The sequence below is a fragment of the Mesoplodon mirus genome, assembly GCF_964341445.2.
Source record: "Mesoplodon mirus genome assembly, chromosome: 13".
Classification (NCBI taxonomy): Eukaryota; Metazoa; Chordata; class Mammalia; order Artiodactyla; family Ziphiidae; genus Mesoplodon; species Mesoplodon mirus.
Window position 1 is genome coordinate 30353123 of NC_138989.1, and position 24322 is coordinate 30377444.

The window sequence follows — 24322 nt, forward strand, 5'->3', positions numbered from 1 at the left end:
CTTTTTTGGTGAAGTGTGCAAATCTTTTTTTATTGGGTTGTTTTCTTACTATGTTCTGAGAGTTCTTTGTATATTCCGGATTCAGGTCCTTTCTCATATATGGAATTTGCAAATATTATTTTCCATTCCTTGACTTTCTTTTCATTGTCCTAACAGTGTATTTTGAAGCGTGGAAGTTTGAATTTTGCTGTTCAATTTATTATTTTTTCACAGATGCCCTTTATCAGGTTGAGAAAAGTCCCCTGAGTTTCCTGAGACCTTTATTTATTTATTTATTTATTTATTCATTCATTCATTCATTCATTCCGGTACGCAGGCCTCTCACTGTTGTGGCCTCTCCCGTTGCAGAGCGCAGGCTCCGGACGCGCAGGCTCAGCGGCCATGGGTCACGGGCCCAGCCACTCCGCGGCATGTGGGATCTTCCCGGACTGGGGCACGAACCCGTGTCTCCTGCGTTGGCAGGCGGAGTCTCAACCACTGCGCCACCAGGGAAGCCCCTGAGACCTTTTTTGAAATTAGGAATGAATGTTGGATTTTATCAAATGCTTTTCTGCATTCATGATTTTTTCTTTTTTAGTCTTTTAATATTATGCACTACATTGATTTTTTAAGGTAAATACTGTTCACTTTTTAAATGGGAAATTTCGGAAATACACAAAAGCAAATGAGCCATCATATACCCACCTTTTACTTACTCTCCTCTAACATCTGAACTTTGGTGGGTGGGGGTTGGGAGGAGGCAGCTAGAGTACTTTAAAGACATCCCAGTGTCATTTATTTTAACTCTGAATATCTCACAGGGCATATACCTGCAATGTGATGTTGCAATCCGCGAACAGAAGAACATCTGAGATTATGGTGAGGTATGGTAGTTTATGAAAGTTTAAATGATTAAATTCTTGAGACATTTTCCTTGCTGGTTCTACTGTAACGAAGCCCACCTGTATAATCACTAAATTCACTTTCATCTTAATATTGATCACCGGATTAAAAGAAGCAACATCTTGCTTGTTTTTTATCATGCTAATAAGCACGTTTCACCATTTCAGGTCAGCCTTAATGGTAACAAAAGAATATTGGTAAACAAAAGTTGAATTTTATATTTTAAATTGGTTTGCTGTATCATCCAGAGAATCACATAAACTTAAAAATTTGAATTGTGCTATCTATGCCTGTCGTGAGCCAATGATTCCAGAATTACAGAAATCAAGAGCTAGGGGACAGACTATATATTCATCCTTCTCATTTTAAGCATGAAAAAGTTTGGACCCAAGGTCTTGCACACACAGATGGCTTGGTGGCAGAGGGTAAAATACTATTCAGACCGTGTAGGTTTTGAAGTTTTTTCCTCAGATATCCTCTCACATAGTTCTTTAACTTGCTGCAGAAGGGAAGTGGGAGAAATTTCTGGATTTTGTTCATTTTTAAAATTACCACGTGTTGGGCTTCCCTGGTGGCGCAGTGGTTGAGAGTCCGCCTGCCGATGCAGTGGATGCGGGTTCGTGCCCCGGTCCGGGAGGGTCCCACATACCGCGGAGCGGCTGGGCCCGTGAGCCGTGGCCGCTGAGCCTGCGCGTCCGGAGCCTGTGCTCCGCAACGGGAGAGGCCACAGCAGTGAGAGGCCCGTGTACCGCAAAAAAAAAAAAAAAAAAAAATTACCACGTGTTGTCATACTGTGTGTTGGGTGTTGTGCTATCATCTTGCTGACACTATTCCCCGGTGAGGTGTGTAGCCCCACAAATTTACAGAAGTGGCACCTGATGAGGCTTACCTGAACAGTTAAGTAATTTGCTCAGTCACCAACCTTGCATGTGTTGGGTTACATCTAGACCTGGCTGACATGGTCTTTATTACTTTATTACTCTTTATTACTGTACTCTTCCTGCCTTTCAGTTTTGACCTCCCTTAATTTGTCCCTTATTTAGGTTATCTAACCTCCTAGAGGTTCTGGGCGATGTGAAGGTCATAGCATGTTCCAGTTATTTGGTGGGTAAATCATTTTTGTCCAGGTAGTGCCTGCCATGGGAATGTTGGAAGCACAATATACCCTTTTTCTTTGTGTTTTAAAACACTCGTGTATAAGGGAGCCAGTCATTGGAGCAAAAGTGGGCAAGAACACCGGCGTGATCTGATATGTCTGATCCTGGCACTACCTAATTACTGAAGTGGTCAGTCCAAAATCTTATTGCTGAATTTGTATTTAAATTTATATACTGCTTTGAAGTTGTATTCAAAGTCAGATTTGATAGAAATTATTTTCACATTTAAATCTATCAAGTTAGTTTTTGGTAGAAATAAAACCTCAAGACTTTAGATAAATTCAGTACCTCATTTATGGGGACTGGTGATTATTTGGACCTGGATTAGCTCAAGTTTTATGTTTGGATTACGTACAGAAAAAAGGATTACTAACCAAAGCAATTGGGTTAATAGGACTGCAAGGAAAATGTTTGCACACTGGAGAAACAAACACCACATCTATAATGTATGGGAGTCCACACCTGTAAATGCTCTGATATTCTGCATCTCTGACCAGTAGATGCTGTATAGAAAATGTGATCTTGGTACCTAAGTTGAAAGTAGATAAACACGCCCCTTCCTCTTTTATGTGCATATATACTTTAGGGAAATGTTTTTTGAAATATTCATAGAGTAAACTTTAGCACATTATTACTGCTTAAATTCAGTTGTGAAATTAAATATGCTCTAGGACAAATTTATACTTATTTACTAGTAAAAATCACTTCTAAGAATTTAGTGAACTTTTAATATTTATTTTTGAAGAAAGGATTTCTGATAAGCATATTGTCACACATTGAAACTTGACATACCTGTTGCTTGAGGATATATATCTGGAACATTTTTATTCTTTACCCATAGCAGACAGCCCAGCACACAGTAGGCCTTCAGTATATAGTTGCTGAGATGAATCGTGATTTTCTGGCCAAGCTGAATAAGGCCATAAACGTATTGTAATTTGCGGTAAAATAATGAAATGATTTGTTTTCAAATTAAACTTGTTACTTTGAGAACTTTACGACTTACACAAAGGTTGCACAGGTGTTATAGTTAATTCCCCAAACATCACCTCCATTCAACATTGTTAACATTTTGGCAGTTTGCTCTTTGTTTCTCTATACGATTATAATTACAGACACACAGTGTAATGTATAGGTTATTCTTAATCTTAATTTCTTTGTTGCACCTTTTTAAGAAGTTGTAGACCTGACCATTAGCCTGTATCTCCTAAGAGCGAGGCCAGGCTCTCATAATCAGCACTCAAATTCAGAAAGTGTAGCATTGATGCAAATCAGCTATGTAATATGTAGTTCATTCTCAGATTTCAGCGATTGTCCAATAATGTCCTTTATAGCAGCTATCTTGCCAATCCAGGCTCCTGCCATTGCATTTAGTTGTCATGTCTCTTTAGTTTGGAACAATTTCTCAGCCTTTATCTTTCATGATGTTGGCAGTTTTGAAGAGTCAACTTGGTTTTATCTGTTTCCTCGTGATTTAATTCAGGTTATGCTCCTTTCTCCCTCCCTCCCTCTTTGTGTGTGTGCAGAGATGCTATGTAAGTAATTCCATGATTTTCTCAGTGCTTCATCTCAAAAGGCACCTGATGTCAGTTCTCCATCATTGGTGGTGGTAATTTGATTTTAACAGCTTGGTTAAGGTGTGATGTCTACCAGATTTCTCCACTTAAAGATTCTCTTTTTTTTTTTCCTGTATCAAAATTTGATAAGAGAAGTGACTTGACGCTGGGGGATATCCCATTCCCAGACAAACATTCACCCGTTAGTATTAGTGTGTGTAGATGATTCTTACCTGAATCAGTTACATTTCCTTGCTGGCTTTCTGCTTTTCAAAAAAGCTTGCCTTTCCTGTTTGTTGGTTTATTTGTTAAAATATTTAAAGCCCCAAATGTTAAGGTAACTCTTATAAATGATTAAATCTGTATGGTGTGTCTCGTTATCTTTCATTTTTTAAGATGTAAAGGACTTGGGAAACAAACAAAAATTCGGCAAGTTTATTTGTGGCCTTAGCATTATCAAGGGAAAGATTGAAGGAGGACAGACCATCAGCTTTTTTCTGTTTTAGTGGATATTCCTAGAGGCTGTGTGGGGAATAGAAGGATGTTTTCATCAAGCTTGGTGAAAGTTAAGTTGTGCAAATTAATCAGTTCTCTTGGATGTAGTACTTCTCAAAGGTGCTAATACGCTAATGGTCTTGTGAGTGTCTTAGGGGAGGATAAAGTGCTATTAAAAGACCCTTGTCTCCGCAGGTGTCTCTGTGGACTACCTTCTCACTAACAAATGTTAATGAATAGGCATTCTTCTGGAGAAGCATTAGACCCCATTTTTTGGTTTTGTTTGTTTGTTTAGGTAATAAAAAGATTAGCAAGACAGGCTTTGTCTTCTGGGACTTTACCTGTGTTTCGGTTGCGGGGATGGGGGGAACAAAAGGAAAAATAAAGAAGAAAAAATAAAACACTGCGATTGCTGGTGGAGTAAAGCGCAGGCCCCCAAGACTGTGGGGAGTTCACAGGAGGAACAGCTCATCATCAGAAAGAGTAGGAAATAACTTCCTGGGTGGTATTTATAAGAAGGTGAGTTTAAGCTGAGATGAGGGTAAAGAGGGCAGACATGGAGCAGATGGAAAAGTGTGAGGAACCTGCAGAAAACGGCCCACAGCCTAGGCTGTGTGCGGGGTTTGTGGGGGCAGATCAGGGGGGCCCTTGGATTACGGTGGGAGAGCGGTGGTACCTTCATCCAGACGGGTGGGGGAGGGGAGGGAGGAAGGGCTTTCGGAAGGCGGAAGGGGTTCTGATTTGCAAACCGGGTGAGGATGAGGAGACTGGAGTAAGTGGACTGACCGTTGTGAGAGTCGAGAGCAGTGGTCTTCCAACTTAATGACTGGATACCTTCTAAAATAATCTCGGAAATTTTCTCTCAGACATTTTCAAGTTTAAAGGTATTTTCAAAATGAAACTGTCATAATCACTTTTAAAAATGGAATCTAAATGTAGCACTTCACACTATCATCCATTTTTCAAAAATTCAAGAATAAACTTAAAATTGGGAATTTTACATTGTTCTTTTTTCTTCTTGATCTTTCTATTTCCTGCACAAAATTTTACCTTAATATATTTTTATGCTTGCAAGTTTTATTGATCACCCTATCACGTTTCTTTGCACCAAAGATATAAGGAGAAATTGAAATTTTTAATTTCCTGTGGCCATAAAAAAACTTTAAAACTTTGTTTTCTTTATTAATACTCAGTTGATCAACCAGAATGTATTGCAAATTATGATAAACACTTGGTAAACAAAATTTTATTAAATAGGTGTCTGTTAATAAAATGGATGGAGCTTTTAAAAAGTAACATGTATTCATGGGTGAATATAATTTATTGCTAGAATAAGACAATATTTAGCATCAATTTCTACTTTTTTTTTTTTTTTTTTTTTTTTTTTGCGGTACGCGGGCCTCTCACTGCCGTGGCCTCTCCCGTTGCGGAGCACAGGCTCCGGACACGCAGGCTCAGCGGCCATGGCTCACGGGCCCAGCCGCTCCGCGGCATGTGGGATCTTCCCAGACCGGGGCACGAACCCGTGTCCCCTGCATCGGCAGGCGGACTCTCACCCACTGCGCCACCAGGGAAGCCCCAATTTCTACTTTTTATTTTAAGAGCTATAAGCCCAAAGAAATTTTGTTGACATAGATAAGTGGATGGAAAGGGTTTTACTAGCGATGCCACTAATTTCCTTGAACTTCCTCCAACCTATGTGTCAAAAATTTGAAAATTATTTTTAATGAGCTATCGGTCTTTCGATTTTTTTGAAAGCAAAGGGTTGAAGAATGAATACCTGACTTGTAAAAGTATATATTACAGCCTTTAGAGAGTTGAACTCTTAACACTTCATCAGTGTTGCAGAGGGTCCCTTTGCTTTGCAGTGGAGGCTTTTCTGCATGGGGGCAGTGCAGCACTGCAGCCTTGAGGTCACAGGAGGTGGGAGGTTGTGAAGGGAAAGCCTTCGATCCACAGCCCAGGCACATTTTTGTGAGGGAGTACTCCTGCAGGTTGGGGTCTGGTATAGCCCTTGGAGTTAGCTGCTTGATTTATTCCTCAGGAAAGCTTCATGTACCTTATGGGGTTCAAATACCCCAGTTTGCTCTAAGCAGACGATGTCAGAGCCTCTGAATTAGGGTATTGGAAACTGAGAGGTGTGGGAATACAGAGTACTTCATAGAAGTAGAATTTCTAGTTCTTAGCGACTGATCAGGTGTGGCAGCAAGAAAAGTGCCTTACAGAGTAACTGAAGGCCTCAAGTTTGAGAACTGCAGGTTACTGGGGAAAATGGTGGTAATCAGAAAGTCATGAGGAAGAGCTGATTTTTTATCAGGTTGGTTTGGACAGTTTGGTTTTCAGAACACACGTGACATGGAGGTGCAGACTCTGAAGTACCTGCAAACCTGGCCGTGGGGGTCAGAGCAGGAGAACTTTGGGGTCCTCTGCACTGTGAATGGTAGTGGAAGCTGTGGCTTATTGAGGGGAGGAGGGGTGTGTGTGTGTGTGTGTGTGTACACAATGTGTATAGGAGGACAAAGTGGGGGGAAAGAAACTACCTACACAAAAGGGTTAGAGAGAAGCAAGAATAGTCTAGAAAGGTAGAAAATATTCCAAGAGAATCCAAGAAAAGAGAATTTAAGATGAGGGTGTTGGGTAGGGAAGTCAGCCTCATCCCTAGTTTTGGCAGATTATTGCCAATCTTTGAGAAGAGTCACAAGAGTGAAAGAAATAGGACAGATTGCTTTTGTCTTGATGAGGAGGTGAGCTACAGCTTTAAGAAGTCTGATGAAAAGTCATTTTAGAGACTAGCAGGCTTAAGTTCTGGATTCAGTGTTTCGGGAAAAGCCCAGGTGGTCAGAATGGCCCTTACTTACCTTGTGTTGCCCCTAAAGTGTGGTCCCGGCCACGTGTGCAGGGCCAGCAGCCAGCCTTTCCTTTCCCTCCGTGTCGGAACGTCGTTTCTGTGGTTGAGTCCTCGGTGAGGGGGTTGGTGTTTATGGCCGTGGTGGGAGAATCTCTGTTTAGACAGGGCGGTGAGGTGCTGTTCTGAGGCGCGCGTGAGAGCAGCTGAGCACCTGTGCGCCGCCTCCCGCTGCCCTCAGGCAGGTATGTGGACAGGTGACCCCTCACGCCGCTCTTCCCGTGCTCCTGTGCTCATGGTTGCTGGCACGTTCTTTTTCCTGACTTGGCATCAAATGCATGTATGGTAGTAAGATAGGAATGGAAGGTGATTTTTTGAAGGTAGTTCTGGGGACTTGGAATAGAGGTTTGGGACGTCTGAGAGAAGTGTAAGCTTTAAGAAGAGTAGGCTCAGAAGTCTTGCTGAGTGAGCATGAAATTAGCATGAATGTGGAGCATATCTGAGCCTTGTTGATGGGGAGTAGGACAGCGGCTCATGGTGCTGATGCAGGCAGAGCTAGAATTGCCTCCCTCGGGTGAGAAGTTCTGCTCCTGGGGGGGCCGAGGGCTTCCACGATGGTTAGGGGAGCGAAGTGAGGCTGGCGGTGGTGCTCTCGGAATGCCATGCGCTGACCTGCAGGCGGCTCGGCTTGGGAGAGACACCACGATCTTTGCCTCTTTCTTAATTAAAAAAGAAAAAAGATGGTTTTAATTAATAATTGATCATTTAAATCACATTTTATTATAACATAGTTGAATAAGTATCTCCGCTGCCCGGAATTTTCACTCAAAGGAGATAATGGTTGAACTTAACTCCGTTGTTGCTTAGAAAATCTCAAGCGCCAGTCCCAGTTACAGGGCGGCAGTGCGATTTCTCCAGCCAGGTAGGAGGAGTTTGCAAAATGTAATAATGTTACTCTGTTAAAAACTAGAAGGCTAAGTTGATTTTGGTTGGTCACTGTCCCCTCCTCCTCCTGCCTCACTTCTGTGTGAACCCTGTGCCCCACGTGTCCTGAACAACTACTCATTTTCTAGACATGACTTGGTTTTCCTCGACTCCCTGTCTTTGGGCTTCTTGGCTTAGGACGCCCTGTTCCGCCCTCTGTCCTGCTTGGCAAACCTCAGTGTATCTTCCCAGAATTGGCTGGGCTTTGAAGCCTTCTCTTGCTCACCAGGGCAGACTTAGAAGTGTAACAGTGGACAGCACACGTTGTGTGTATGTACTCTTACACCGTGAATCTTTCTTGGTAGCATATTTTTGTCTGTGTCTGTGCACACACATATATACACATGTGTGTACATAGATACATGCATACAATTTCTGTCTAGTTTTTATATCTGTGTTCCCTGTTGAGTGCCTGGCACTTAAAGTAAACAGTAGATGTGCCGTCCTACTTGTTGAATGAAATGAATGACAACATTTTAAAACACAGGGAAACCACGATGAGATTTTCTGTATCAGAAACAGATGAATTGCGGGTTCGAGGGAACATGGACATACTAGCCTGACACCGTATTAGGTGCGTTATAGATGTTATCTTTGTCTGTGTGTCTTAAAGTCTTGACAACAAATAAGTATTTTACATGTGAGGAAATGGAGCCAAATTAATTAATTACTTGCATTAAGTCCACATGCATAGTTCACAAGGAGCAGAACATGAGATTTGGACCCAGATCTGTCTTAACTTTAAAAAGCCTCTGCCCTTTTCACGTCACTGTCGATGTAATTGTGTAGTGATAATCATCTTTAAAATTTCAAATGGGTCCAACTTCTAAATGTTTACATTTTAGACGCTGTTTTCCTTAAATTTAATAGAATGGGATGTTGGTTTCTATAGCTCTGGGTTTCTGCTGGAGCTGGAGCTGGAGCTGGAGCTGGTGTGGGGAGTGGAAAGTGGATGGAGCCCTTCCTGAAATGCAGGGGTGACTCTCTCTCTCGTGCTGCATAGTCTCTTACCTTCATGCGAAGGGGGGGATTCAGTTTTACAAGTAACAAAGATAAATGTCCTTGTTTTATCATTTCTTTCTCTGGTCCTGTTTTTCTGGATGTTCTCTTTAATTTGCATTGTAACACATTTGATTCTTGTCCTGATTTGGAACTGGAAGGATCTATTGAGTCTGATTTGAGGCCAGATGGGCTAACCCTTCAGTATAAGACTTCAGTTCGTATTCCAGTTAGGAATTCTGTTAGAATTCACTAAAAAACACAAGAGTTCATTGACACTTTTGTCATTTAGCTTCTTCAGGGAAGCTTTTATAACTGAATATTAAGTTTTGAAAAATGAGGGTTTCCTACGTAAGTGTAGGGATTCTGTCTCATGTTGACCTTTTAGGTCATCTTCCTTTTTCCTTTCCATCCTGGTCCCCCTTCAGCTACGGAAGGCAGTAAATTTACAGGGGAAGAGGGAGCACTGGAATTTGGGGAGCATAGATATAATTTGAAAAAACATTTCAAGTGATCATTGTTTTCATTGCTTTTAAGTCATTTTGAAATTTCAAATAACACTAAAAGCTGACATGATTTCTTCACTTCTTCAGTGTAGGAAATTGGGTTTTTAAGGCTGTGAACACTGTAAGGGGCTCTTGCTGCTGTAACGTCCAAGAATCCAGAATCAACTTAGTGACCCAGAAAGGAGGGGCACTGGGGCACAGGTCGGGTGATGAAAGGTCTCTCTTCATCTTCTGTAATGCTCCTTGTCTTCGTCTATTTTTTCTGGTAATAAAATAGCCACTCTGGCTTTCTTATGCTTACTGTTTCATGTTTTATCTCTCTCCTTTTTGTAATCCTTCTCTTTCAACGCATGGGTTGAAATTTTGACTTTAAAAATGTGTTTCTGGTAGACAAACTATAGTTGAGAAACAACTGTAGTTGTTGCCTTGTTATTAGTTTGGGATTCTCTACCTTTTGACTTAAATGTTTAGTCCATTTATAAGTAATGTAATTATTGATCTGGTTGCTTATTTCTATTTGTCTTTTTTTTTTTCTCTGTTGCTCCTTTTGTGACTTTCTTTGGGGTTAACTCAGTATTTTTTAGCATTCCATTTTAACTCTCGGTTGGCTTTCTAGCCATCCTTTCTTGCATGTTTTAGAGAGTACTCCTAAGGGTTGTAATTTACATCTTTAATTTACCATAATCTATTTAAAGTTAATGTACTACTTTGCATAAACTATATGATTCTTGTAGCAGTATAGCTGTGTTTACTCCCTCTGTTTTGTCTTTTTTATCTGAGGATGTTATTGACTGTACCATCATTTATGCTGTAGGATTTTTCTTTCTTAGTGGTGATAGTTTTGATGGATTATTTTTTTGTTTCTCCTTCTTGTAACCTGTGGCAGGCATTTGTAGGGTGGCTGGGTAAGACTTAGGTATGCAGTCTGTAGCCATGGTAATCACATCCTTGCAGCCTCCATAGATATGAAATGCAGAGCCATTTAGTCCAATCAAGACTTTTTTTTTAAATTAATTAATTTATTTTTGGCTGCGTTGGGTCTTCACTGCTGCACGCGGGCTTTCTCTAGTTGTGGCGAGCGGGGGCTACTCTCCGTTGCGGTGCAAGGGCTGCTCATTGAGGTGGCTTCTCTTGTTGTGGAACACGGGCTCTAGGCATGTGGGCTTCAGTAGTTGTGGCTCGCAGGCTCTAGAGCGCAGGCTCAGTAGTTGTGGCACGCAGGCTTAGCTGCTCCGCGGCATGTGGGATCTTCCCGGACCAGGGCTCAAACCTGTGTCCCCTGCATTGCTGGTGGATTCTTAACCACTGCGCCACCAGGAAGGTCCCAGTCCAATCAAGAGTTGATGAGGAAATCCTGAATTTGGAGAGGAAGATTCAGGACAAAACAGTTCCACAGTTATTGGCAGGAGGCTGCAGTTCTGGGAAATAGAAATGCACCTTTGTCCCCAGTGCCTCTGCTGGAGTGAAACACTCCCTTTTGTACAGAAATAATTGTCAACCATAATGGGTAGAGTGGTAACGTACGTGGAAGCAAAATATGATTTGTTACCCTCTCAGCATATGTTTCTTGAATACAGTTGTTCAGCAATCTGCATTTGAGCTAGTTGGGGGTATTTATTATAAATGATTGCTCCTGGGCCTCACTCCAGACCTGCACAATCAGGATCTGAATATGAGATCTGGGGTCTGAATTTTAGGGTAAGTGCTCCAGGCTTGTCCTAAACACAGCAGTGTTAGACTGTCACTGCTCTAGGACTCTTCCCAAAAGCCCCTGACTTTTTATGGACCTGAATCAGTACTATTAATTAGTGTTTGTCTTCAAGATGAACAAGCGTGTGACCGATGGAACAGTTTGGTCATAGTCACAGAACTCTAGAGCTTGCATAAAGGTGCCTTTGAGGTCATGCCAGCTCAGCAGTCTTAGAGGAGGAAATAGGTCAAATGAGAGTGTCTGGGTGGTTTTTACGACTCTGATTCATAATATATAAGGTACTTTGCTATGAATTGTAGATCAGAGTAACCTGTTAAAACTTTTCTGTACTATGTAAGGAATTATTTTCATGTTAGGTGTTATTTTTAATCCAGTTTGACAATCTCTGCCTTTAAGTGGGGCTACTTAGAGCATTTGCACTTAATGTGATTATTGATATGGTTTGGTTTTCCTCTCTCATCTTGCTATTTCCCATCTGTTTGTCCCATCTTTTCCTTTTTCCTTTTATTCTCTTTTTCTGCCTTCTTTTGGGTTCAGTATTTTTTATGATTCCATTTTATGGCCTTTATTGGCTTACTAGCTATATGTTTTGGGTGGGGTTTTTTGGGTGTTTAATAGTTGCTGTAGAGTTTATAATTAGTATGCGCCTTTGACTTATTACTGTCTACTTTCACGTAATATGTATAAAAGAACTTTAGGACAATATTCCCCCCTGGTATTCTGCCTTTGTGCTATTGTAATCATATATTTTACTTCTACACATGTTATAAACCCCACAATACATTTTTTATTTATTTTACAGTACATACTTTTGCCTTAAACAGTTAATTATCTTTTAAAGAGATGTTTTTCTATAAGAAGAGGCTTTTGTGTTTGCCCACCTATTCACCATTTCTGCTAGTCTTCATTCCTTTGTAAAGATCCAGATTTCCATCTGGTATAATTTTCTTAGTATTTCTTGTAGTGTAGGTCTGCTGCTGGTGATGGTTGTCAGCTTTTGTATGTCAGAAAAAGTCTTTATTTCACCTTTGTGTTTGAAAGACATGAATTTCAAAGATATTTGAACAATTTCTGTTTACTGGGTATAGAGGTGTAGGTTGACTTTTTTTTTTCTTTCAGTCCTTTAAAGATGTTGCTCTTCTGTCTCTGGCTTCTCATGGCATTCTTTCTGATGAGATGGCTGCTGTCTTGTCTTTGTTCTGTATATAATGTGAGTTGTTCTCTGACTGCCTTGCAGAATTAACTGTCAGTGTTTGACAGTTCATTTATTTACAAGTTGTTAGTGTTCTGGTTGAACGTGTAAATTCTCAGGTCTGTGTGATCACCCTTTTCTGATCACTCTGTTCCTTGATCACCCCAGACTGAGTTTCTCCTGACCCCTGTGCTTCTAGGGGCGGTTAGAACATATCTGTAGAAAAGGAGAAGCCTCCGTCAGTCATTCGTGGCTTCTGAACCGATTCTGAGATTCTCTTGTGCCTTTTTGTGCCACTCCACAAGCAATACAGAGCAGTTTTCCTTGTGCTGCTTCGGAGAGGCAGGGGTACCTTTTAGTGCGACAGTGTTACAAGGAGTATTTCTGATGTCTCTGATAGTTGGTGTGGATGACTGCAGCTCAGAGTCTGATGTGATTGTTGTACCTTCAGCCCTGGACTTTGTCTCACAAGATGACATGTTGACGCCCCTGGGGAGACTGGACAAGTATGCTGCGAGTGAGAACGTATTTAACAGGTATGTGCGTATGCTTTCCATTAAGGTGGAAGCACAAGTGTGGCTTGTATTGCATGGATTTCAGTAAACAGACGTATCCAGTTGAAAGTAGATGTCATTACCGCGTGGTCTGAGTCACCCAGCTTCACTGCTGGTCACAGCCGTGGCCACCTTTACAGTCGTTTACTCCTCCATCCTGTGAGCAGGCAGCACTCCTTCTTGGCTTTTTGGCAAAAACCAACCAAACAAACAAACAAACTGCTTGTTTGCTATTAGGCATAATTTTAATGTTCATTAAAGTGGCTGCTGAGGCGTCAGTTCCTCCTCCAGCAGGTGGTGGTGTGTGCCTGCTGTGGGCCAGGTGACTGGTGGCCAAGGGGCGAGGGACACGGCAGTGACCAGAGCTCAAACTCTCCCTGATGCACTGTTTGTCCACCTAGGGCCCCCAGACCACCTGTGTCAGACTTCTCGGGGAAATCTCAAAGTCTTTGCTAATAAAATTGAGTACAGATGTATAAAACTCATTGAGTAAAATGTGTAAAGAGAACGTTTTACATAATGAAGAATGATTGTACTTTCCCGTATTTATGATCATTGAAGGTAGCTAGTTGAAACAAATTTTCAGTGACCTTAGAAATTTGTCAGATCAGGTAAAGGTGAAACATATTTTGGTAAATATTCAATCTCATCTTGTTAAAATAAAATCCATACTGGCATTTGTCACTTAGGAAATTAGGGACTTAATATGTTATAAAATGTATTAAGAAAAATGTTCTTTTAAACTATATGGATTCTGCCTTTTAAAGTTCTGAATACTAACTATTAATGCCACTGAACATCATATAATTTTCTTTTTCTGTGTAGACAAATGGTGGCCCGGAGTCTGCTGGACACACTGAGGGAAGTCTGCGATGATGAGAGAGATTGTATTGCTGTTTTGGAAAGAATTAGCAGATTAGCTGATGATTCAGGTATATATTTATGCAGAGAAAGGTTTCTTTTACTAAATTATGTTTCTAAAAACTAATGAAAAACTTAGTGTAATGTGAGATTTCTTTGAAATATTCCCTAAGTAAATTATCAAACCCATCAGTAACAAGAAAATAAAAACCTGTTACTAAGATCCAAACATTTTATAGTAGGCCCATTTAGTTTAACTTTGAAAATTTCTCGTAAGAAAAAACTAAGAACATTGTTTTGCATCATGTACATTAATACTATTTTAGGATTAATAAATTCTTTTGAAAAATAATTTTGAATAAATTAAAAGGATGGAGTGGGCTGTAAATTTTTTGGCAAATATAAAATGCATTCTTACTTATAAAAAATGTTTATCACCCCTTGTAAAACTAAGGCTGTTTGTCTCTAAAGTGAAAAGAGGAGGAGAGTCTGCTTAAGAAAGAGGTAAACTTGTTTTGAGGCTTTAAATACGGTTTATTACGTTTTTAAAAAATATTTTTTATGATGGTAAAACATACATAAAATTTACCATTTTAACCCAATATTGTTTTGAGCATATTTTTATATTTGATTTTAGAAACGATTCAAAAATCAAATAAAAAATTTTTCTTAAATCCATGACCTCTTTATTAAAATGTATTATTTTTCAATTTATCAAACTTTTGACATGGCAACAATTCTCATCCTTTAATTTTCAGATGAGCTCATCTTTTGGTAAGCAACTCATTTTATGGGAATATGTTTACTATTTATGTAAGCCTTAAATATTTTTTTTTCTTATAGAAAAAAACATTAGTAAGCTTCCTAATATTCTATCTCTTTATGATGTTCTGTGTACATAATTGCTCATGTATATGCTTATTCCAGAATGGTTTTAGGACGGTCTCATCAATTATGATTTTTACTTATAATTTATTTTTAGATTTAGCAGAGATAAACAATTTAACTTAAAATTTTGGCACTATTGCATTCCATTGTGTTCATTCCTTTCATAGTAGAGGTGTAGATATTCTTTAAGGTGGAATTTGTGTTTATTTTCTTTCACCTGTTTACCAACTACACTGCTGTTCTTTACATATATTATATTCTATATGTGTTTTAAAATATATCTCAAGTTGTTGAGTTCCTGATAAATATCTCTCTTGACCTTTACACTTTGAATTCATTCAGTAAACGTGAAAACAGTGCATACTCTATGCCAGGTTCTAGATTAAATGCTGGAGCCTTACTGAGATGAGTAAGACTCCCTGTCATCAAGTTAACAGTTTAACGAATGCAACCGACATACTAACAGTAAATTATACCAGGGAGGGTTGGGACCCGCTTTGGACAGTTGGTGGCATTTGAGTTGGGTTTGATGGGGAGGGAGGGGAGGAGGGGGCTCGGGAGAGGAAAGGACAGGTGTAGAGGTTTGGGGAGCTCAGGACAGTGGCCCGTTTGGCCAACAGTGAGTTTACTGGGCCTACAGTTTAGAAGAATGAGACTTAAATAAGGTGGTTGAGGGCCAGATTGTAAAGATTTATACTGTGCCAAGCCAGAGAGTTTCCTTTGTTTGTGACTTAGAACAGAAACACAGCAGTGTGGATTGACTTGAGGAAAAGATGGGTGACGGAAGGCTGGTTGGGAGATTCCTCTGACTGTTAGGAGTAGTTTGGGAGGAATGGAAGGGCCGGAGGAGTGTCAGAGCCACTGTGATGGGAGCTTCCATGAATTTGAGGATTCTTGTCTCTCCATCAGATATGGGAAAGTTGCAGTCTTTAATATTTTTAATATTACCTCTCCTCCACCCCAAACTCCTTTTTTTTTCATTTTTAAGTTTACTTTTGTTTGAGTATATGTTTTGTACGTGGTTCAAAATACAGAACTCCTGTTAGCTACATCTGTTGTCTATAATGAAGCCTTTATAAAGTGAAAGTAGCTGGTCTTAATTAATTTTGGGGTTTTGTTTGCCGTGAAGGGGCTTCCCACCTCAAGATTCAACTTTTTTCTTTTTTTGGCCACACCCTACAGCTTGCAGGATCTTAGTTCCCCAACCAGGGATCGAACCCATGCCCCCCTGCAGTGGAAGCATGGAGCCCTAACCAGTAGACTGTCAGGGAATTCCCTAAACATTTTTTTTTTTTTTTTTTTTTTTCAGTACGCGGGCCTCTCACTGTTGTGGCCTCTCCCGTTGCGGAGCACAGGCTCCGGACGCGCAGGCCCAGCGGCCATGGCTCACTGGCCCAGCCGCTCCGCGGTATGTGGGATCTTCCCGGACCGGGGCGTGAACCCGTGTCCCCTGCATCGGCAGGCGGACTCTCAACCACTGCACCACCAGGGAAGCCCCCTAAACATTTTTTTAAATGTTGTCTTTTAGTGCTTTTTCCTTTTTTAAGATGAGCTTTTTTTTTTTTTTTTTTTTTTTTTGCGGTACGCGGGCCTCTCACTGCTGTGGCCTCTCCCGTTGCGGAGCACAGGCTCCGGACGCACAGGCTCCGGACGCGCAGGCTCAGCGGCCATGGCTCACGGGCCCAGCCGCTCCGCGGCATGTGGGATCTTCCCGGACCGGGGCACGAACCCGTGTCCCCTGCATCGGCAGGCGGACTCTCAACCACTGCGCCACCAGGGAAGCCCGAGCATTTTTTTTTAAATGAACTAAGTAATCATATCCTTTGCCATTTAAAAAAATTTTTTTTTATTTTTGGCTGAGTTAGGTCTTCATTGCTGCGCACGGACTTTCTCTAGTTGTGGCGAGCAGGGGCTACTCTTCGTTGCGATGCTCGGACTTCTCATTGTGGTGGCTTCCCTTGTTGTGGAGCACGGGCTCTAGGCACGTGGGCTTCAGTAGTTGTGGCACACGGGCTTAGTTGCTCTGCGACATGCGGGATCTTCCCGGACCAGGGCTCGAACCCGTGTCCCCTGCATTAGCAGGCGGATTCTTAACCACTGCGCCACCAGGGAAGTCCTGTCTTTTAGTGCTTTTGATCTTTAAAAAAGAAAACAACATTTGGATCTTTTTTTTTTTTTTTTTGCGGTACGCGGGCCTCTCACTGTTGTGGCCTTTCCCATTGCGGAGCACAGGCTCCAGACGCGCAGGCTCAGTGGACACGGCTTACGGGCCCAGCCATTCCGCAGCATGTGGGATCTTCCCGGACCGGGGCACGAACCCATGTCCCCTGCGTCGGCAGGTGAACTCTCAACCACTGTGCCACCAGGGAAGCCCAACATTTGGAACTTTGATTCACCTAGAATTTATGTATAGAGAGCAGTATAGGAATCTTATCTTTTTTTCTCACATAACCTGCTGACTTTCCTACCATTACCTGTGGAACAGTTGATCTTTTTGAAATGCCATATCTGTCACATTTAAAGTACACTTGGGTCTTTTCAGATTTTTTAGTTTTTTTAAATCTGTTGGTTTCCTTTAGCATTCACTGACCCTTTATCATCTTAGTTAAGTCTAACTGTAAACCCTCCACTGGCTGGCTGCAATTAGATTAGGACCCAGTCCTTACGGCTTGTCCTGGAGGTTCTGAACTAGCAGAGTTTGAAGATGATGCTGTGTTATAGTCGATGTGAGTTCAGGTGAACAGATCCAGTCCTCACAGGAAGTATTGCAGGCTCTGAGGACAGAGGCTGGGATGGGGTCGACCTCGCCAAGACTGTGAAAAGGATCGCAGGCTGCAGAGCGTTTTCTAAGCACTCATGATGTGATGCGAGGGGAAGAGTCCTGAGCTTTCCTGAGGACTCCCCCGCCCGGCAAGGATCTGGTTCTGGGGAGGATGCTTCAGCTCACCTTTCTGTTATTTCCATAGAACCAACTGTGAGAGCAGAGCTGATGGAGCAGGTGCCTCACATCGCCTTGTTTTGTCAGGAAAACCGGCCTGCGATCCCGTACGCTTTTTCCAAGTACTTGCTACCCATTGTGGTTAGATATCTCGCAGATCAGAATAACCAGGTAGGAGGGCCCTGCCCACGTTCTTACAGAAATGGGTGTAGTCTGGGGCACTCCTGGCAGCCTACTGGGTGGTCTCATTGGGATGTTCCTTCCTCTTTGACTTTGTTGTTTTGTTTTTCAAAATGAGGCTGTGAAGAGTCTGGGAGGTCACAGCAACAGACAGCGCCTAGTGGCTGCTGCTCACCTGCTGCCCTCCCAGGCGGCCCTCAAAAGGGTTGGCGCTTGGAGACCTCTTTTCCAGGAATGGCTTTTCTGTTCCACTTCATCTGTTACAGCACAACCTACCAAGTTCTGTCTTTGCAGAATAACCACAGATTTTTATTGGCAAGGTTTTGCCAGTTGTGAACCCCCTCTAGTTGGGTGAGGAGTCCTCAGATTTGTGAAATTCAGGTGTTAAGTTTTGTTACACTGTGTGTGTACTTGGTTTACGTGTCTGTTTTTTTTTTGTTTGTTTGTTTGTTTGTTTGTTTGTTTTTTTCTTTTTGCGGTATGCGGGCCTCTCACTGTTGTGGCCTTTCCCGCTGCGGAGCACAGGCTCCGGACGCGCAGGCCCAGCGGCCATGGCTCACGGGCCCAGCCGCTCCGCGGCATATGGGATCCTCCCAGACCGGGGCACGAACCCGTATCCCCTGCATCGGCAGGCGGACTCTCAACCACTGCGCCACCAGGGAGGCCCTACGTGTCTGTTTTTTCCTAGGTCAGGAAAACGAGTCAGGCGGCCTTGCTGGCCCTGCTGGAGCAGGAGTTAATTGAGCGGTTTGATGTAGAGACCAAAGTGTGCCCCGTCCTCGTAGAGCTGACCGCCCCCGACAGCAATGACGACGTGAAGACAGAAGCTGTGGCTGTAAGTAGAGCTCAGCAAGAATTAGTCACTGGCTTGACTGATAGGAGGCGCTTGTTAAATATGACACTGTATTACATGTTGTAGGTTTGACACATACTGGGTCTCAGAGTAGCCACAAATCATTACATTTGAAATGTAATGCTGGGCTAGAAAGGGACATAGGCTTCCAAGGGAAAAGGTGTCTTTTCTGGGGGCCCCATGCTGTGCAGAAGCACTTGGGAATTCAATGGCTCTATAACTGGGTTCTGAGAAAGCAAGATACACAGCAAGAAAATAATAAATTAACTGTAAATTCATTATCAAAATGGAAAAATAAGATGGCAAAAATAACCAGTTGAATTTTAAAAATCCTGTATTGAATGAAGAAACATTTGAGCTCCTTGAATTGCTGTCGAGCACTTTTCTAGGCACCGTGTAAGCACAGTAGGAAAAAGAGGGATGCTGCTTGGCTACCGTACTTGACAGTATGGTCTTTGCAGGAAGGAATATATGATATAAATTATGATTATTAGAAAAATACACAGATTAAGTCATGCACATAATAAAGTCAAGTATTATAGTGAGTTCTCTGGTGTTTTGGACATGGTTAGCAAATATTTTGATTATTTGAGAGCCATCATAAATAGGGTATGAATTTCATATAGTAATATCTGTTATAATTCACATCTATGGTTCCTCAGTTCAGAAAGTAAGAATTCTTATAATAAAATAGAAAAGTGATAAATCCATCTGAAAATTTATTCAAATCTATTTGGATAGTGAGAGTTTGCTATTTAAACCTAATATAATTGCATTTTTGTTGATATGAAAAAAGTTATACTAAAAATAATTTTATAGTGCTTCTGGATCATTCATAGGATGAATTAGATTTTCTCTCTAGTTCCTTTCCATTGGAAATTCCATTATTTTATTTTTAAATACTCAGGTATCAGTTAATAAATTTAGATATTTTTCAGTAATACCATTTTTATTGAAGTGAACTTCACATAATATAAAATTAACCATTTTAAAGTTTACAATTAAGCAGCATTTAGTACATTCATAATGTACAAAGCACTACCTCTGTCAAGTTCCAAAACTTGATTTTTTTTTTTTTAATTTCACAAGCTTCTCAATAAAAAGGAAATCAGTTTTGGCATAAATGTTGGTTTATATTGAGCAGAGTTTAACTTGCTTTATTATAATTTTTGACGGGTTTTAAGAATAGTAAAACATTATAATTATAATAAAAGGCTATATCCAGCGCTAGTGTGAAACCTGTGATTCTCTCACAATTGGTTTGTGTTAACTTTGCTATGTTTGGCATTCCCTCCCTTCCCAGTTGTTTGTTTTGGGAATAATTCATTCTAAGAAATTTAATTATGCTAGATCAGTGATACTGTGTATCTCTGGATCGTTAACTTGGGCTTGGAGATGCCTAGAAACAGTCTGGAGTCAAGAAACAACACTGCTTTGGGGATTGGGGGATGTCAGTGTCACCTGCCACTCTGAGGAGGCCAGGGCTCTGATAGGGATGGTGCCAGCGTAACAGTGCGTGGGCAGATCTCCATTTATGTAGGTCTTTTCTTCATTTCATCAATGTTTGGTTGTTTTCAGAAGACACAGCATGTGTGTGTTTTGTTAGATTTCATGTTTTTTAAAAACTGTTGTGAATGATACTGTTTTTAAACATTTTCAGTTGTTCGTTGCTAATTTATAGAAGTACATTTGTTTTTTTTATTCTGTCATATGTCTTGCAAACTTCCTAAACTCACTTATTTGTTCCAATGGCTTCTTTGTAGATTCCTTGGGATTTGGTCTGTAGACAGTCATGCATTTATGAATAGAGTTTTCTTTTCTTTCCAACCAGATGCCTTTGCTTCTTGTCATATTTGCATGAGCCAGGAGTAGATGTAATAGATAAACGACGACAGTCAGATTTCTTTATATTCTAATTGCATGGGGGCAGATATTTAAATGCGTTGGGCTGGTTTTCAAAAGGTTCATCCCCACTTTGCCCAAAACTGTTATCTGAATCATGTGTGACGCATATCAGATTTGTGTCCTTGTCTCCCTTGGAACCCAGGCTTTGCAGAGTAAGGACGTGGTCCCCACATGTGTGAGTTTCAGAGAAAACGGTACTTTGCAAGATGAGGACTGCCTCTGTATAGTCCTTTCTTAGCAATGCAGATACACTAAATCCAGATCCTTCTTGTGGATAATCTTCTGAAAACTCACCATTTATTCTCTCATCGGGAAAATGTAGGTTTTTTTTTTTAATTTTAAATTTATTAGGCAAAATGATGAATAAGATTGAAATTTTAGGTAAAAATGCAATTTTTAGGATTTTCTCAGGGTTTATTGTACCTTTAATAATTATCGGTTGGTTTTAATGGTAGTAGTTAACATCTGTTTTTCTGTCTTCAACTTGGATAAATAAGATGAATTTTTTGTGATGTATGCAGTATAATGATGTCATATCATTTTATACTTCCTTAAATTATATACTTTTAATAAATTAGCAAACTGGAAGAGTCATAGTTTGAAGATATACTCAGTGTGGTTTGTTCTTATTTATTTTAGATAATGTGCAAAATGGCTCCCATGGTTGGGAAGGACATCACAGAGCGTCTTATCCTCCCTAGGTTTTGTGAGATGTGCTGTGACTGCAGAATGTTTCATGTTCGCAAGGTATGCTTGTTGCTGTTGTTGAAGAATACGTGCTTCTAGTGGTTACCATATTGATCTGTGAAATTTAAAAGATTATTTTTAAAGAACACTGTAATATTTTGAAATGTCAGTGATGCTTTTGTTGTCAGGTCTGTGCTGCCAATTTTGGAGATATTTGCAGCGTAGTTGGCCAGCAAGCTACTGAGGAAATGTTGGTAAGTATTGCAGAGATTAACTAAGGAGACTGGACTCGCCCGGTGGTCCACCGGTTAAGACTCCATGCTTCCAGTGCCGGGGCGCAGGTTTGATCCTTGGTCAGGGAAGTTCTGCATGCTGAGCAGTGCGGCAGAAAAAAAAAAAAAACAACTAAGGAGAAAACAGTGCATTACAAAGTAGCACGTGAAGTTTGAAATACATAGTTACCCCCAAAGTGTATTAATATTGGCTTGGCCAAAAAGTTCGTTCGGGTTTTCTGTAATACTACAGAAAAACCTGAATGAACTTTTGGACCAACCTAATACAATTCCATGGATGTAAACCAGAAAGATAATATGACTTTAAGAGTTTAAATTTCTGTAATCTGGGCACTTGAATTGTGTTTTATTAAGGCTGGTTTGTTAAAAATGCAGATGTGTTAAGAACCATTGATCCCTTTTTAACTCCCATTTCTATAAAATCAATTCTTATTTATTCAAATGAATCTTTAATTTTATTGCAACCCTCAAGTATTTTAGTGACAAATTAAATTTACAGCAGGTGATTTTTAAATGGTTAGTTCCTGGGATAAAAAATGCTTAATGTACAAGTTAATGTACTTGAAGAGTTTCTGAAACCATCCGTTATGCAGAATAATTAACTTTAAGTACAAGCTCTTGGATAATATTTAAGCTGTACACGTTGGGAGCATTTTTGATTTTCCATAGTCAGTAGTGGAATGAATTAGGTGTGATTTATTTAAAACTGCTAAGTGTTAATATTAAATGGGTCTTCTAAATTTCATTAAGAAGATCTAATGTTTTAAATGCTGTGAAAGCAGAAAATGAAATAAAAGTAACCCCTGAAGCCTGCTGTGTGTCTGCCTAACGAAACACCATCCTCTTCGCACAGCTGCCCAGGTTTTTCCAGCTTTGTTCCGATAACGTGTGGGGAGTCCGCAAGGCCTGTGCTGAGTGCTTCATGGCGGTTTCTTGTGCAACATGTCAAGAAATTCGACGGACTAAGTTATCAGCACTATTTATTAATTTGATCAGTGATCCTTCACGTTGGGTAAGGTTTTGTTTAATTATCATTTTTGTAAAAGGATGCATTTTACAGAAGATGTGATTTTGATTTCATAATTTAAGAAATAATTTATCATTTAAGGTATGTTATTGCTAATACTTTTAGGAGCAGACAGTAGACTACTATATTAACTTTTTTTTTTTTTAACCGGATGAAATTTCTGTTCCATGCAAATGTTTTATAGGGTCTCATATTCACATTCTCATGGTTTAAATATTCAAGCCAAGATAAAAAATTTTTAAGTAAAAAGGAGAAAATAATTGATGGGGAACTGTAAATCCTCGCTGAAGAAGGATTGGTGTTTTATTCTGTCCTTTTATTCTTCTTAGGTTCGGCAAGCAGCTTTTCAGTCTCTGGGACCTTTCATATCTACTTTTGCTAATCCATCTAGCTCAGGCCAGTATTTTAAAGAAGAAAACAAAAGCTCAGAAGATACATCAGTAGAAGACAAAAATAGGTATGATTTTTTAAAACTTTGCTTTCCAGTTTTACTGCTTGTGAGCATTTTTTTCATTTTCACTATTTTTATAATGTTCTTTTTGGAGAGTTTACTATTTCTCTTGATTACAAAAATTGGTAAATATTTTAATAGAGTTTTATTTTAAATACATTTGTTAAACATCTCTTTGGTTAATTACATATTTAAATGAGAAGATGAAGGTACACGTAACACAGTTAGCTTGGTGCTGGGCATATAGAAAGCTGTAGTGATAGATTTGATACTAATTTTTGTGTAAGTTTATTTAATAAATAATTTACCTAGTAAACCATCTGTTAACATTTAGAATATACAAAGTAATGGTTATACAATTTAAAGGGTTTGGTTTTATAAGGAGTAAAACCTAATTTAGGAATATGTGTTACTACATAGTCAGTTTCTTACTATTATTTTCCTTTTTAGTCAGTTAATTTTATTGTGGATCTTGGATTCTCTGTCTACGGAATAATGATTGTAATCTCTCAATTGAGGGAGAAAGTATTTTAATGATTAGCACCAAATTAGTGCACTTACTAACTAGAATATCAACTTTTAAGAGCATTTAATAAGGTAACCAGATTTTCAAATAAAGCTTAAAGAGGACATCTCTGATTTTTATTTTTAATTTTTTTTGCATTAAAAATTTAATTGAGTTTTAGTTTTTAAAATTTATTTTAGTATATCCTTAGGGGGAAAACGGTTCAGACCTAAGTTAGTGCATGGGAATTAATGCACAGACTTTGACAGGTGTGCACTTGAGCTCAGTTAAGTGCCTGTTTCTGAAACAGCCCTGCCTGTAATGCCTGAGTTACCAGAGTGCTTTGTCCTCCCTTGTCATGATGCTAATGGACATTTTCTTCTGTAGGTCTTGATACTGTGATATTTGCTTTCTTGGTGTTTTGATTTGGCACTTCTTTCTTCTGTGCTGCCTTGTTTTACCTTTTTGCCCGTTCTCCTATTGTCCTGCTGAATAGCCAAACAAACCTGAGGTACTGTTTTTTGTAAAGGAAGAAAAATCACTCTAAACCTGTCTTCCTGGCAAGAAAAGTCTGTCAGTTCTTTTTTTTTTTTTTTTTTTTTGCGGTACGCGGGCCTCTCACTGTTGTGGCCTCTCCCGTTGCGGAGCACAGGCTCCGGACGCGCAGGCTCAGCGGCCATGGCTCACGGGCCCAGCCGCTCCGCGGCATGTGGGATCTTCCCGGACCGGGGCACGAACCCGTGTCCCCTGCATTTGCAGGCAGACTCTCAACCACTGTGCAACCAGGGAAGCCCAGGTCAGTTCTTTTGAAAATAGCTGCTGTAGGGAATGTGACAGAGTGATGAAGTGGAGG

The 24322-nt window shown here is 40.3% G+C and overlaps 1 protein-coding gene across 5 annotated transcripts in view; it reads left to right on the forward strand.

Moving 5' to 3' along the window:
• PPP4R1 (protein phosphatase 4 regulatory subunit 1) overlaps positions 1 to 24322 on the forward strand; it is a 61571-nt gene that overhangs the window by 5386 nt on the left and 31863 nt on the right. The window contains exons 3-11 of one of the 5 annotated variants that reach the window (XM_082641121.1): positions 801 to 863; positions 12728 to 12863; positions 13707 to 13813; positions 17597 to 17739; positions 18437 to 18583; positions 21146 to 21253; positions 21382 to 21447; positions 22340 to 22498; positions 22843 to 22970. In XM_082641121.1, coding sequence (XP_082497247.1) covers positions 12805 to 12863; positions 13707 to 13813; positions 17597 to 17739; positions 18437 to 18583; positions 21146 to 21253; positions 21382 to 21447; positions 22340 to 22498; positions 22843 to 22970 — 917 coding nt within the window. In that variant the 5' untranslated portion in view covers positions 801 to 863; positions 12728 to 12804. The remainder of the gene's footprint in view (positions 1 to 800; positions 864 to 12727; positions 12864 to 13706; positions 13814 to 17596; positions 17740 to 18436; positions 18584 to 21145; positions 21254 to 21381; positions 21448 to 22339; positions 22499 to 22842; positions 22971 to 24322) is intronic. The other 4 variants (XM_082641122.1, XM_082641123.1, XM_082641119.1 and 1 more) reach the window with 4 other exon arrangements.